Source organism: Strix uralensis, chromosome 1 (genome assembly GCF_047716275.1).
Source record: "Strix uralensis isolate ZFMK-TIS-50842 chromosome 1, bStrUra1, whole genome shotgun sequence".
Classification (NCBI taxonomy): Eukaryota; Metazoa; Chordata; class Aves; order Strigiformes; family Strigidae; genus Strix; species Strix uralensis.
In genome coordinates this window covers 77,206,881-77,222,061 of record NC_133972.1, presented here as the reverse complement: position 1 = coordinate 77,222,061, position 15,181 = coordinate 77,206,881, and the positions used below count along the sequence as shown (strand labels likewise).

Below are 15,181 nucleotides of genomic sequence, written 5' to 3'. Positions count from 1 at the left end.
TGTAAGTGCAGCTCCCAAAAGAAGGGAGGAAGCAGCTGTTGAGGCTTCTTCCTGCTTTCTCAAACAGCTCCAAAGCTGGCCAGGGCTTCTCAAGCTTCTCTCCAACAGCTGGGCCATGTCAGAGAGCCTGCCTTGAGCATAGCCAACTAAACTGTGTGCAGGGAGTGCACACAGGGCCCTGCCCGTTGGTACCTAGCTCTAATCTAGGCTTGTTCAGGATTAAGAAACGAGGAACCTTTCCCTCCCCTTGTATACAAGGGGGTGGAGCCCCCTGGACGAACTCTAAGAGAGAAGAATGACTTCTGCCCAGTACATTATAAATGAAAGCTTTAGGTACCGTCATAAAAGGAGAGTAGCTCATTGCAGACTGTGTGTGGCACTTGGCTGCAGTCACGAGTCTGATGGAAGGGACTCTAAGACTCACGCCCTCTCTTGGTGCCTCTAGCAACCCGACACCACAACCTGGCAGGACAGGCTGGATATCATGCAGTCAGGATGCCACTCTGGGCTGCCTAAGTCCATGTCTGCGCTACAGTCGGACCTTCCGGTTGCTGCTGGGAGTCCGGATTCTGCTCTCAGGCGACTTCTGACTCAAAGATAAAATAGTTTCCAGTTTCTTGGAGACCTGTGCATCCGCTTTTCCAGTCTCATCTCCTTTTGCACCAGCAGGGGGCACGAAGCTTAAAATTAACTGCATAGTTGAGTATTTCCAAGATGCTCCTACATACCTTGAAGTTGCTTGCCAGTCCATTTGGCAGGATACACTGTGCATATTTAAATAACTGAACAAAACTCTCTTTAAGGCTTATCTTAAACCATCTTTTGTATCTATAAATAATTTACAGATCCACTTACGTTAGGTATGCTTTTACTGGTTGCAACATTCCTGCAATCTATTTGATGAACGTAAGATGTGAATAAAAAATGTAAAGTAGAAAAAAAATGGAAATAAAAATATAGTACATACAGTCAAGGGATAACAGATGCACAAGATTGTATAGACACATAGGGTATGATTGATCAAAAGATTTCAGGAAATCCTTCTTGATCATTTTTCCAGGTTTAATAAAATACTCCCAGGTATAGTTTTAATTCCACATTTTCTTCTCGCATTCTGTCTCCACAACGTAGTTATTTCACTGTGCTTCACTTTTGCTCATTTATTTTAATCCATACAGTGCTGACTCATTCTAGATGTTTGACTTTAATCACTGCTGACTACTCAGTGCTACTTCCCTTCTGCTTTTGCATATTAAATTACGTCCAGCATTTTACAAAAGCGTTTTGCTGCAGTATCCCCAGATCCTAATCCAGAATGATTCCACTGCAGATGTTCCCTGTGTAAAGTAACATTAGGATACTCCATCCACCAAAGTTTTATGATTAATCCATCCTATAGATTAACATCTTTTCAAAGTTATGTTATTTTGCAAGGCTTTTTCTTTTTTTATTCACGTGATGTCACTAGTTTTTAGGCTAATATCATTACTAACAGAATAATTAGTAACAGCAAATGTGCATTCCTGATGTAATTTCCCTCCCTTTAAATCCCAGGAAGTAACTGATCAACATCAACCTTTTCCTTACCCTTTTAAAACTTTTTGCCCCCTTTCTCACCTCCTATTCTGGCATGTCCCCATTACTGAGAATTTAGGAACAGGCAACTGAGTGCCACGATCAGAGTGTCTGGCTTACAGAGTCAGGTAGCCTAGCTTCACCAATTGTATAAAAATAGCTCCTGATGAGTTGCAGTAACCATACTTCAGCTACTTTTCATCCATTTATTTCAATATCCAGTCAGCCAAATAAAAGTCAGAAGAAATAAGGATCTTCTAATTCTTGGTAGCATATCTGCATAAAACTAGGACATTTGAGACCCAGTTCTCTATAGCTCTAAATACAAAAAACTTTAGAAATCCTATGCATGGATCACACTTGAAAAAATTTGATTCTGAAAACTAAATCTAATTTTTTTTCTATTAAAAATTAATTTTGAATAATCGGGCCGCTTCTTGTCCCTATTTCATAATAATTTAGCCGGGGGGGTTATTTATTTATTTTTAATAGTCTGTTTTCTGAAGCCTATGCCTTTGAACACAACAGCCAAGGAACAAGCATGTTTCCTCTAAAATGTACAAAAAATGCTAGATATATTGTGCATACATTTACCCAAATATTGCAAACCAGCATAACGAGCATGTGCGTAAAAGCAGATATCCTTTTGCATGGGTACTATTGTTTGCAACCCTTGGGCCTGTGTTTGAGTACTATGTATCTAAGTACTTTCTTTCAGATTACTGAAGTCCATCAAACCCATGTCAAAGATCTCAACAGCTTTGCTTTAGAAACACAGCAATCCATATGCATGTGCTTCTGTGTTTATCCGGGAGACACAAGCCTATAAATCATTCTTCATAAATGACAAATTATGTCCTCTCCAATGCTTGCACACATGTTCAACTCTCTTCCTCTCCTGCCAGCCATACCCCATTGCCATCTCCAATCGTTCAAATGTTGTTAACAGTTGCATTTAAAGCAAGACAAAATTAGACCAAAAGATTTTTTTCCTGGTAAACATTTATTTGGACTCATTGCTTGGTCTGTCTTTAAAGAAGAATATTCACAATCTAATAGTTATATTTTTTTTAGCACAGATGGAATAACGTGTTCTAGATGCATCACAATGTACCTGAACTAATGTTTTTGAATTTACATTTATCCAAAAATACATTTCTGCGCGCATTATCTACATGTTATGCCATGGTGAGCCCTTTCCACAGAAGCATGAAGAAGGAGAACCGAATAAGCAAGTCATATGTTTCTCTCTAAAAAAAAAAAAGTAGCATCTTACTCAATCAGCAACAGCAGCACTGAAATTAAAATATTTTCATAGGTATTCTACAAAGTTGTTCAAACTTTGCCCTGAGAAATGAGGTTTTCCTCAAAAAAGTCTTAAAGATTTCTGATGTAAACCAGTATTCCTTTATGGCTATTTCCATGTCATCTGAAGTTGCTTGTGATTATATGCATCAGAAACATACGCATCTAGGTCTAGACATCTCCAGCAGAAACATTTTAGCGCTTCGCTTGTACTAAGATTAAAATCATCAGGTCTCAAAAGTTTTGCCATTTCGACGTAAGAACCTGCTATTGAAATTAGGGTTTCTAGATGAAGACCCTATTGACCCAAATATGACCAGGGTATTTGTGTCACCAATGAGATATTTTAAAAATTTTTAATAAAAGTTGATTGATAAAAGTGGATGGAAAAATCAAGATTATTATTTCATGTTTTCTCTGACTAATTTTTAGGAGGATGGCTTTTCACCTCTTGAAAGTTTTCTGATGAGAAATGTCCAAAATTTTTCTAAAATTAACACACAAGTGTTAAAATAAATAATATTATAACTCTTCAAAACATAAAGTTAGTTCTTGGCAAACAAAAATTAGTATGAATATTTTTATTAAAATATGTGGAAATGTATTTTAATGGAAAAAATGGAAGACATCAAAAATTCTTTGCAAACCACCCCGCATGTTTTCAGTAATTTCAAACAGCATTCAAAAATTGGACCGCCTGTAGATATAACTAAATATACTGAAATTATATGTTCAAAATGGCTCTGAACATGCAATATAATAATTTATATATTTCACATTCCCTTCTCCCAAACGCCTACTTGTGTCGTACTTCAGTAACGTACAATATTTTGAGACAACAAATGTGAGACTATACACAATCAGTTCTAAGGTGTCATTACATACATTACAGCATTTCTACTTCTAAGGTATTTTTCCTCCATAAGCGACCTCTTCCTTTGCTAACAAATACCAGACAAGATGTTGCCACAATGTGTCAATCATGGTGTAACCCTATGAGGAACAATGCAAACAAAATGAAAGAATATAACCAAAATGACTGATTTGCCTTCTGTGTGCTGTTAGAGTGGCTGCTTAGAATGAGATTTTGGACGTGGTCTCAAATCCATTTGCAGCATAAGCGGGCCCCTTAATGTGTATTGTAATGTCATTCCTTTATTCCAAGACCTTCCAGAGGACACTTCCTAATTTTCCTGAAAAACCGTCTCCTGAAAATGTGTCCCACAGACTGAGCTGGTTTGTGGAGAGCGGCTGAAGCTAGAGATACTGGTGGGTTATCTGTGGTGGACCCAATGGTCACATTGAGCAAATGTTGAAAGCTTTACTTAAAAATATATGGCAAGGCATCCTTGTAATAAGGAGTGCTGTGGATTACAGTTAAGAAAAGGGTGTGTACAGGTATACTCATAGCATGCACAAATATTCAGCGTCACTGTATGGATATCAGAATGTGATCAGCTGTACTTTCCAGTTCCACGGCTACATAAGAATTGATCTTTGTTTTTTTATTGCAAAATATTTTAATACTCATTAGCTTCCTCTGAAATTTTTCCAGTGTTTACTTCAAATTTCCTGTCATTCTTGAAAACTCCTTTTGGTAATATACACAAAGGGGAGATAATCATGGCTGTCAAAGTAATACATAATGATTACTCCAGGAAACATTTTCCAGCATCCACCTACTTCTAGTCAAAAGGAATTCAAGCCAGATCCCAATATTTTGACCCAAAAGGTAAAAACGATTTATAAACAATTATATAGAAAAGCTCACTCTTATTCTCTGTTTACCATAAATGTATATGCAATTTGGTGGTGGTTTTTTTTCAGATAGGTTCCTGTCCTGTGATCCAGCTAACCCTGAGATGCACAGGTGCCCTTTCACTGACTTCAACCACAGCTAGATCACGCCAGTTTTAAAAGACAAATGTTTTACATGCTAGGCTGTTTTATGAGATGATTTTTACAATGCTGACTTCATACACAGATAAATCTTCCTTCAGTGTAAATTTGATGATGCAGTACACAAAATTCTCTGTAGCAGAAATTTTCCATTCTCTTTTATCTTCATTACTGTACACCCCTATTACAAGGGAGTGATAGTTTACAGTCAGTCACAGTGTTTACTTTAGCTTAATCTAAATAGTTGACCCCATTAAATCAATTTCAACTCTTGCCCTTTGCTTTTACTTCAAATTCAAATGCTACGTTAGAAATGAGCAAAAACTTGAAAGAAATCTATTTAAAACCAGAAAACAGTAAGTCAGACCAGAAATAACTGCTACCTCCAGCAACGCAGATTTGCTTGTTTAGTAAACTACGTAATGCTGCAAATTGAAAAATAGAGCGTGACAGCTTTTGTTAACGCATACTAATTATATGCTATCATTCCTAACACCTAAGTCAGGTTTCAGGCATCTGAAGGCTTCTGATTGACAGTTATTATTTGGAACTCTAAAAAACTTTTAAAAGAAAGACTCACAGTTAGCAGGCTGCAGAATATGCTCTTAATCACTATCAGTCATGCTCTCCAGTCCCAGCAGGAAAATATATTTCATTAGTTATTTGAAGTGTGGTGGCTTACAAAAGCCCTAAGATAAAGACTGTTATGCCAGATAATGCCCAAACAGCAAGAAACATCCAGGGTTTAGGCTCCTAGGCTCTTACAGGGTCCCACATGAAAGTTAATGTTAATAGTCCCACACTAAGGGTAAGGACGGGCTTTCAAGCTGAGATGCTCTTTCCAGCTATATATGAGGTGGAGGGGAAAGAAACCCACTGAGAAGGTACTCGTGCATGGCGCTCACGCTTTCAGTGATCAGCCAGATCCCATCTAGCATTTGTGATAATCTTTATCTACTCAGAGAGAGAATTGAGGTGGATATATTTATAGAGGCTCTTCTGTTTGTGATTTGTAATTTATAGGCTCAGCGCCCAAAGCATTCAACAGCCACTCATAATTACATTTCACATAAAAAACACCTACATTAAAGGGACATTATCAAGGCTGTAAGGTCAAGTGCTAAATACTTAGGCAATGCCAGAATGAAGGTTGCCTCTGCAGCATTAATTCAGTCTCCTTATACATATGTATTATAGTACAGTTTCTAATTGCATGATGACACTGTAATTTTTCCTATCCTACCATTTGCTTCATCAGTGCATGGAGTGGGCAGTGCTTGCTTAATGAACCAGTATTAAATATTTTGCTTTCTGCTCCTTGAAGGCATGGCCCCAAGCCATTTAAACCCTGTTCAGAAGACAGAAATCTTAATTTCCTCATGGGCTTTTCAGTGGTGCTTCACTAAAGTCTATGAACACTTTACAAATATTAATGAATTTATATCTTCACGAAATCCCTACTGAAAGAAAATGATGATTGTCCCTGTTTCACAACTAGGGAACTAAGACATAAGGGGATCAAGAGCAAAAAGTAGCTGTTAATTTTGAGTGCCTAAATCAAGACAACAAGAAATTGAGTTTTGAAATAGTTGCTATAGGCATCACGTCATGTGTCCCAAGTCTTCCACTGATTTCCACAAACTAAGCGAACACTTAAATACTTCCATTGCTCAGGCATCACAGCCTCAAAAACAGTGTTCAGAAAAGGAGGGACTGCAGCTATTGAGAAGTTGTGAAGAGTGGTTTAAGTGGCAAAACTAGGAACTTTGAACAAGAAATTTGTGGCAGGAACAGAGCTATAACCTGTATCTTTGGGGCATACCACACAGCAATCTTTTCTCTTCTTGGCATCATTCAGTGCAGACCTTAAATTCTGCAGCATGTGAGGCAGAGACCTTACAGCAAACAGCTCCTTCTACTACCTGCTACAGATCCTCTTTTCCACTGAGTGATTTTCTTTCTCTTCTCTTTTTTCTTCTCTTTTTTTCTTTTCCTCCCTCTTCCTCCCCCTTTCCATTTCTCCTTTCTCCTGCCATTCTCCTCTTCATTTGTTCCTTCTTACCAGCTCGTCGGGCAACTCTTCTCACCGTGCCCACTCTGATGACAGCATCTTCTGATGATGACATAGACCGGAGACCCATCAGAAGACTCCGGTCTAAGAGTGACACCCCTTACTTGGAAGAAGCTAGGATCTGCTTCAACCTTGATAATGGTAAGACTACCCCTTCCCCAAACAGCATAGGATGTTAATCAAAGACTTTTTTTGAGATGCAGATGGACCAGAAGGCACCTCCTCGTTCACAAGTGGTACGGTGGTTCACCAGACATCCAAGGATGTCACGGCTGTCTAACTACAAGCACCTGCATATGTATGAATAGGGATCCTTTCCAAAATCTTTCTGCAAGTACTAACTAAAGATTTTCCCTTGTTTTAGCTAGGGTGAGCCAGTGAGATCAGAGCAAAAGAGAATGGCTTTGCAAACAAAATATATTTATATCTTATCCACTCCAGGCATCCAGAAACGTGAAAGTTCTTGTGAACATTTATGAAGGGATTAGAGCTAACAGCAGACTTCAGCTAAACCCAACATTACAACCATGGAATAACATCCAGTATGCCCCAAAGCCTCTGTAGGTTTAATTGGCAGAAGTGTAACAGAAAACTCTTGATTCTGCAGGAACGAGTAAGAGAGCTGTCCCCCCAAATTCAAACCAGCTAACGATACTACCGCTGCCTTCAGGGTTACTGAGCCCCGGCATTCCCTGGTCCTTTTTCTCATTGAGGTTGACCAAAACAAAAGATTTTGGAAGTCAAACAACTTAGTGACTTTAAGCAGACTGGGTTTTCTTTAAAAAATCTGAACTAAATGTGACAAAATAGTACACTTCCTAGCACATATTTTAACTGCTTAACTCTCCCTTTATGTAGTACTTTTGTGCTACGCAGATTTTTTTTTTAAATAGCATTTTTAATTATTTGTATTATACTAACACCTTGAGGTCCAAAATTGGAGCCCTAATATGGCAGCCAGGGCTGCCTTACAGGATGAGAAGTAACATCTGCATAAAGGGCTGATTACTCAATAGAGACAACAGAATAGGGGAGAAGCAGCGAAACACTGTCCCCAGTTTGCAACCGGGAGTCACTGATTTTCGCCTACGGTCATTTTATTTTCAAAGACCTGCCAAAGTGACTTATGAATACGAGTCCCAAGCTTTAAGGGACAGTCAGTTTTAAACATTGAGTGTCGGCTCCTCAGTCCCCTTGGCATTCTAAAGCGCTTGGCCAGGTGCGCCATTCTGGTTTACTTAACGGGTTTGCCCAAGGAAAGAGGAGAAGGAGATGAAGGGATGAGCCCTTGGACTGCCCACCAAGTCTCGATCCAGCCGTGCTTTGAGTTTTGGGACCCCTAGGCTAGAAGAGAGGAGTTCAGGGTGCGCAAGACTAGGGTGGGGTGTTACCTCGGCCAGCCGCGCGGTGGGGGGGGGGGGCGGCACCTCAGCCAGACCCCTGGCCCGGGCCTCCCCTGGGCAGGGGGGCAGGCGGGGCCGGGGCGGGGTGGGGTGGGGACCACCGCTCGGCCCCCCCCGGAGCGAAGGTCGCCGCCCTGAGGCGGGCGGCATTCGGCCGGCGGAGGCGCTGCCGGCGGGCAGGGGCAGGGGCAGGGGCAGGGGCAGGGGCAGGGCCGCTGCGGCCGCTCCCGTCCGGAGATCCTTGACGGGTTTTCCCTGTCTCTTTCTCTCCCTCCCTCCCTCCGCTCCTTTCTCCCTTTCCCTCTCTCCTTCCCCGTCCTCCCCTCCCCCTCCCCGCGCCTCTCTCCCTCCCTCCCCTCCCCCCTCCCCTCCCTCCCTCCCCGCCCGCCCCCTCCGCCCCCTCCTCGCCCGGCCGCCCCGCGCCGCGCCGCCGCTCGCCCTCGCCAGCTCGCCGGGCCACGCTGCTCACCGTGCCCACATTAATGGCGGCATCTTCCGAGGAGGACATCGACCGCAGACCCATCCGCCGCGTCCGCTCCAAGAGCGACACCCCCTACCTCGCTGAGGCCCGCATCTCCTTCAACCTCGAGACAGGTGAGACACGGCCCGGCCCGGCACAGCACGGCGCGGGGGGGGGCGGCCCGCCTCGCCCACGGCCGCCCGTGGACCGGTGGCGGCTGCCCCGGCGGCGGGGGAGGCAGGGAGGGAAGGGGCCGCCCCCGGCGCCGCGGCCTCCTCCCCCGCCGGCGCCTGCGGGCTCCCCGGGCGCTGCCGCTCGGTCCGGTCCGGCCCGGCCCGGCCCTGGTGCCCCGCTTCTTCGCACCTCCCCGGCCTCCTCCGGGCCTGGCCCACTGACCGGCTCCCCTCAGCCCCGCACCTCTCGCCCGTCCCGCCGGGTGCCGGCTTCCCTTCTCTGTTGGGCCCCTCGAAGCCTCCCGTCTCCCTGCCCGCATCCTCTCACCCTGTGGAGCGTGGTACCGCTTCCCCACAAGACTTGTGGTCTGTCCCTCCTCGCCAGGTTCTTCTGACATCCCTCCTGGAGACGCTGCCCTTGACATTTTGCAAGGCTCTCCCCTTCTCACTCTTTGCCTGATGGGTTTGTGCCTCAAAAGTGCAAGGAAACTTGCACCTGCATTATCCGTTTTTTCTCAGTCTCGCGAGGTCCCCCATTGTCCCAGCATTACTTTTTGCGACTCTTGATGGGTGTACAGCCTGATGCTTTATACCAACACACCTCCAGCTCCTCACATTCACCTCCTCCTGCCTGTCATTGGGACAAACCTCCTGCAAGTCTCTGCCTGACCTTTCCATCCCCCTTCTCCACTGCTGCTCCTTCTTCTCTGCCACCTCTTCCTCATGGCTCCCTTGAGATTTCAGCTGTCCCCTTCAGTTCATCCTGCACATGGTGACTATCCTGTTTCTTTCCTACTAGGCCTGTGCTTTTTCCTCCTTCCCTGACCTTTTATTTTCTTATGGGCTCTGTCAACAGTAAACTATACCAGAGGTTATTTGCTCTCAAAACCAAAAGAAAAAGAAAGTTCTTTCTCTTGGTTCTCTGCACCAAGTCAGGGTTCCTCCGTCTGAGGAGGGGGTGTGAGGGAAGATCTGTAGCCAGGAAGCTCTGCTGCAGCCTCCCTCGTGTCTCAGCAGCAGTGCACAAAATGACCCAACTGTGTAACAGTTTTTGATGCGGAGCCTGTCAGCTCACTGCCAGCTGTAAAGGGAAAGAGCTGCCTCGGAGTTGCTGCTTGCCATGCTGCGGTCTCTCCTATCTCTCCCCCCGCTTTCATCTGGCAGAAAGTTGGAGATGGCAGAGATGCGTTTGCTCCTCCATTTGGGGATGAAACGGATTCCCCTCCCCCTCCCGTTATCCCTGCTGTAATTACACCCTTGGCAATGGCTAATACGCAGTTTGGTTTTACCATTGACAGAACGGTTGGTTACATCTTATGGCGGGTCGTTATTTCTTTCTGATCATGACTTCTTAAAAATTACCAAGCTGTAGGTAAGTTGGGTGGCATTTCAGGACACAGGCTGGAAGACAGTGCCAGATGCCAGGTTTCAGCTCTAAAGAACTGGGAGTGGAAATGGAAAGAGCATCGCCATGCGTAAAGTGTAAATAAAAAGAGGCTGTGTATGGTTATTTGACTGCTGAAATAACCCTGCGCTGACTTGTGCTGTCACAGGTAATGTTATGTCATGTAGTTATAGATAAACCAGTTAAGAGCAGGGCACCTTCAGGTCACCTGGTGCCCCACATCTCTACGCTGAGCTAGACATACTGTCTTTGCTACAAGTCCCAGAGGATGTGTAAGTCTCTAGGTACCACTTTCCTGCAATCCACTGAAAAACCTGATAATTAGACTTAGCTTCTTTCTCTTCTTCCCCTCTCCCTGGCTCTTTTCAATTTATGTCTTTACTTTCAAACCTGGGAATAGAATCCCTTTAAAAGAAATAACTAAAAGAAACAGTACCGGTGTGTCAAGAAATATAAATGAAAAATGTTGTAAGTAGTGTGAGTGTGTGTTTTCATTAATCCATCTGGCAGTGAGTAGTTTTGAGCTTTAAAAAAATAAAATAAAATTGCTTAGCAACCAGTATTGAGTGAGTGAGCCAAAAAGCAAGTGAAACATGCCACTGGTACCCACTTCATTTCTGAGCTGTTGGTTTTACTCTTCGGTTTGCTCAGAACGCACAAACCAAGCAGCCTGGGTTTGAGAACTCTCTATTCCAAGGACAGCCGTTAGAAAATTTGTTTAACCACTTTTGCTTGTACTTGATAGCGCCGCGTGGCGCAGGGCTTGCTTTTGAAACTTCTTATTTATGAGGTGCAGTGTTCTGCAAGTTACATTTTGGGGGTATGTGTGGCAAAAAAACCCACCCCTGTTTCTGCACTTACCTGGTTTTGAGATGCAGTTTCGTTGCTGGCGATGTTACTGACGTGCCCCAGCGGTGCTGCCTGTCCGGCGGGCGGGGGGACCCCACCTCCCGCGCCGCCGCTGGCGCCGCCCCGGGGCGGGGCCTGGAGGCGGGGCCGGTCGGGGGGCGGGGCCGTGCCGCCCGGGAGCCCGCGGGCGCTGTCCGCCGCCGCTGGTGCTGAAGCGGGGCCGGCGCGCCGGCGTGTGACCGCGTAGCGGACCGCGCCGCCGGGCGTGGAAACCGCGCGTCCCGCGTGTCGTGTTCCCCCTCGTGCCCGCGGGTTGGCAGTGCACGTGTGCGCACAAGGGCCTGTGTGAGCCTGTGCCTGCGCAGGGGGCAGGTGATGGAAAGGAAGTAATGCTGTTTCTTCAACCCATCGGTGCAGGGGTGCTTGGGGCGCAGGAAATAACCTCTTCCTTAGGTGCTTATTGCTTGTTTTCCATGTGGTGCGTTCCATATCTACAGCTGCTGCTCAACCACTGCTTACAGAGCTATTTTTCCTACAGCTGCTACAAGTCGAGCGGCGTCCCCCAGTCATTGTCTTCTGTCAGGACACGGTCAGGGCTTGGATGCAGCGTGCAGCTGCTTTGCTGTATTGGAACTTAAAATCCACTTTTATTAATGAACCATAAGCAGATGCAGTGAATACTGCTCTTCTCCACTCTTAATTACAACCACTAGTTAAGAACTAGCAGGTTTTTATCTACTTCAGCTGTAAGTTATAATTATACCATTACTGCTGTTATCCGTATTGTTGAACAACTGAGAGATTGCATACACAGAGTCAATTATACAATTTGGGTATAGAACAGATTTGGTCTGGATTGCAGAAAACCCACAATTTATAAGTGATTAACAGTGCAACTGCTACCTGCTCTTCTCTTTTATTATATTAAGAGTTCTGCTTTGTTTGATTTTTCTGAAATATACTTGTTTATTATGTTTGTTTCTGAGTATTGATCAATTAACTCACAGTTATTACCTAGCATCAGTTAACAAATGCTGTTCAATTAGTTGTCCCTGGTATGTTTTTTTTGCTGGTGTTCCCAGACTGATTAAGATACAAAGCTGTTTTCCAAACTCAGGGTTATTCTCCCTACTGTTATACATATGCAAATCCTATTAATCTGAGTTATGTGCTCATATCAAGAGGGTAATGTTTCCCAAAGGATTTAAATTGCCTCTTCTGCCAAAATTAATGTAGCTACATCACATCATAAAACTATAGACAGATATGAATTCCTTTTGCATATTTGATACTGAATCAGTCCACATACAGAAATTAATTTCTTAATGTTCTGAAAGACTTCCTCCAGTGCGACACTAGAGGAATGTGGATTATGCTCTCACTTTTGGTTGGTGATCTTTTGTTTTCTTTGTTATGCTTAGAAAACTGGTATGGCTCCATCTCTTAGCATCTATCTTTGGCTTTTCATACACATCTTTCTAAAAGCAGTTTTCCACTTGTCTTTCTAACTTTCTGATTCAGGCATCTAAAAGCTAATGCCAAATTACTTCTGAAAACTTGGGCCTCCATCTGTGACAGTTGTCCAGTAGCATAATTTCTTCCCTAGTCCTGTGCCAGCTGACAAGTTCAAGTGTTTTTTACAGGTTTTGACCTATTACAGGGTCTGACTGATTTCTGTTCTTCCTGTTGCAAAATATTATACTTTTAAAATGGTAACACAAGGTAGGTAGCTTTCAAGCTTGATAAATTAGCAGAGGTGATGAGTGATAGGGAAATAGACCACTTAAAACTCTCACTAAATGATCCAAGATGTGTGAGCTTTTCTTCTGCCTCCCCTTTCATGCAGCTGCTTAGGGAATCCCTGTCAGAATTTTTTCGATGTTTGTTAGGGGAGGGGGAACTACTGCATTAGGTTCATCTGATCAGGTTCTCTTTTAGCCCTTCAAGTGTCAGTCACTATTGAAGGTACGTCTATATACAGACAAATAAAATAATCTTACTCCTTCCTAGCCGAAAAAGAGTAAGCTTTGTACTGCAATCCTTTGCAAAATTGATTCTAGCAGACTGGCTTCTTGTTAAGTGATGCAAGAAGTTATCTTTATCTCAGCTGCCATGGGACCTTCCTGAGATCGTTCAGGGAGGTCACCAGATGTCAGTCTTTGTTTGAACAAGGCCGATTGTCTACTTAGAATTTAACCTGGGAAGGGAGACTTGGGGAGAAAGCAAGCCTTGGAGAAGGTGTAAGGCCAGAATGACTGCAGTAGCTGTACTAGAAGTCAGAAAAGAGGAGGTGTTCCTTCAGAAAGAATATATTTACTTTCCATTCTGTGAAATGAGGGGAGGGGAGCTTTTGTGTGTGAATATATCCTGTCCACCCCTACTGAAAAGTGTGCACCAATGGTGCAACTGAACAGAAGCCTGTGGCCAGAGGGGTGCAGGAGCTGGGCTCTGAAGGTGAGGAGAGAGAGGTAGTGACAGAGCAGACCAGATAGGGATGTGCAGCCTGTGCTAGCTATGGAGCCCAGCTGGCTTGCTCGACCCTGAACCGCAGCACGGATTTTAAGTGTACTGAAGTCACTCAGTAATCTCACTGAAGTGGCTGGATCCTTAAGTGATGCAAGTCATTTGTTGACTTCAGCCAGGGATCTGAGCCAGACTGTAGAAATACACATCTCTGCTTCCCTTCAATGATGAAAGGTCTGTTTTATCTCTTTGTGGTATGGAGCCACATGTTCTCCTGGAATGTGTTCTGGGAAAGCAAAGCTGAGAGGGAAGGGACTGAGTGGCTCTGCACAATTTTGCCATGTGTACAGAAGAAAGGTCCTTGTGGCTAGAAAGGCAAGTGAACTCGGTACCATTTACTGTTCTTAAGCAGCGATGAATAACTCACATTGGAGAGAGGAAAAAAACCCACAGCATCCTGTGTTAGTGCTGCTGCAAGCAGAATTAATTCACAGGGTGTAAAGAGGGAGGAGGATCCTGGCAGAAACTGCTGAATGGCTGAGACAAATGTTAGCGAGCTGGGAAATGTTCATAGTCGGCTGTTTCTGTGATGCAGAGCTGGTGGGGGAAAGCCAGGACACAAAGGGTGACTGTTGGTTTTATATATAGGAACTTTCCCGGTCTGAACCAGGCACAAAGTTGAAATCAAAAGCTTCTTCCATTTTCACTGTCCTGGCACCTTCCACACTCTTTTTGGGCCCTAGTACTTCTTACGGTCTTCATGGTAGCCTGCCTTACTGTTATTATTTGTATCACTACATTCATTCCATTATATAGTTTTTGAGCTGTGCTGAATACTGTTCAGAGAGTAAAATGATGATTCTCTGTTCTAATGGAAAGATAACGTGTGTTTTAGCCTTATACATGTTGATTTGTCTAGAAGGATACGATACATTTTTCTGCAGTGATCAAGGAGGAGGTTGTGCACTTTATTTTGTCACTGTGTAAAGTAAGAAAGAATATTTATACAGCTCACTGAGGTGGGTAAACTCTAAACAGGTGAAGGTAAAGTGAAATGACTTGGCTGGATTATCTGCAGGAAATCTCCATCCCATCCTTTTTTATCTTTTTCTGAAACCCACCATTTGATTTAAAAATCTGTTTTGAAGTTTCTGAGTTTCTGCTCCTGGTCATCCTTACATATGATTTAGTACACTAACCCAATTAATCATCTCTGCAGTCATTTGAAATGTTATGACATTTGGAGTTGTGTTTTTTCTTCCCTGTTTATCCAGCATATGTTTGCATATATCCATAATAAAATATTCTGCGTGGTTTTGTGATTACAATAAATAATCCCTAAAATGATATAAGAATTTAAACTACTTTGGATTTATGGATATCACAGATTAGAAATTATGGTGAAGGAGTAATCTGAAGGGCATATTTGTATCTTTAAAAATACTTTAAAATTATAGTGGCTTTAAGATTTCAGGTAGAAAAGATTGGTCTCAGGAGAACAGGGGAGAGAGAAATATGCAGTAGTAGGCTTTCTAATTTGTGTGGGAGGTTTTATTTCTTTCTGGAGAAAGATTAGTA

General features: G+C 43.6%; 1 protein-coding gene across 2 annotated transcripts in view; it reads left to right on the top strand.

The window, feature by feature from the left end:
* The window catches only part of PHACTR1 (phosphatase and actin regulator 1), a 318,012-nt gene that overhangs the window by 4,953 nt on the left and 297,878 nt on the right, over positions 1 to 15,181 (top strand). For both annotated transcript variants that reach the window (XM_074871786.1, XM_074871767.1), the window contains exons 2-3: positions 6,845 to 6,991; positions 8,701 to 8,847. In XM_074871786.1, coding sequence (XP_074727887.1) covers positions 6,845 to 6,991; positions 8,701 to 8,847 — 294 coding nt within the window. The remainder of the gene's footprint in view (positions 1 to 6,844; positions 6,992 to 8,700; positions 8,848 to 15,181) is intronic.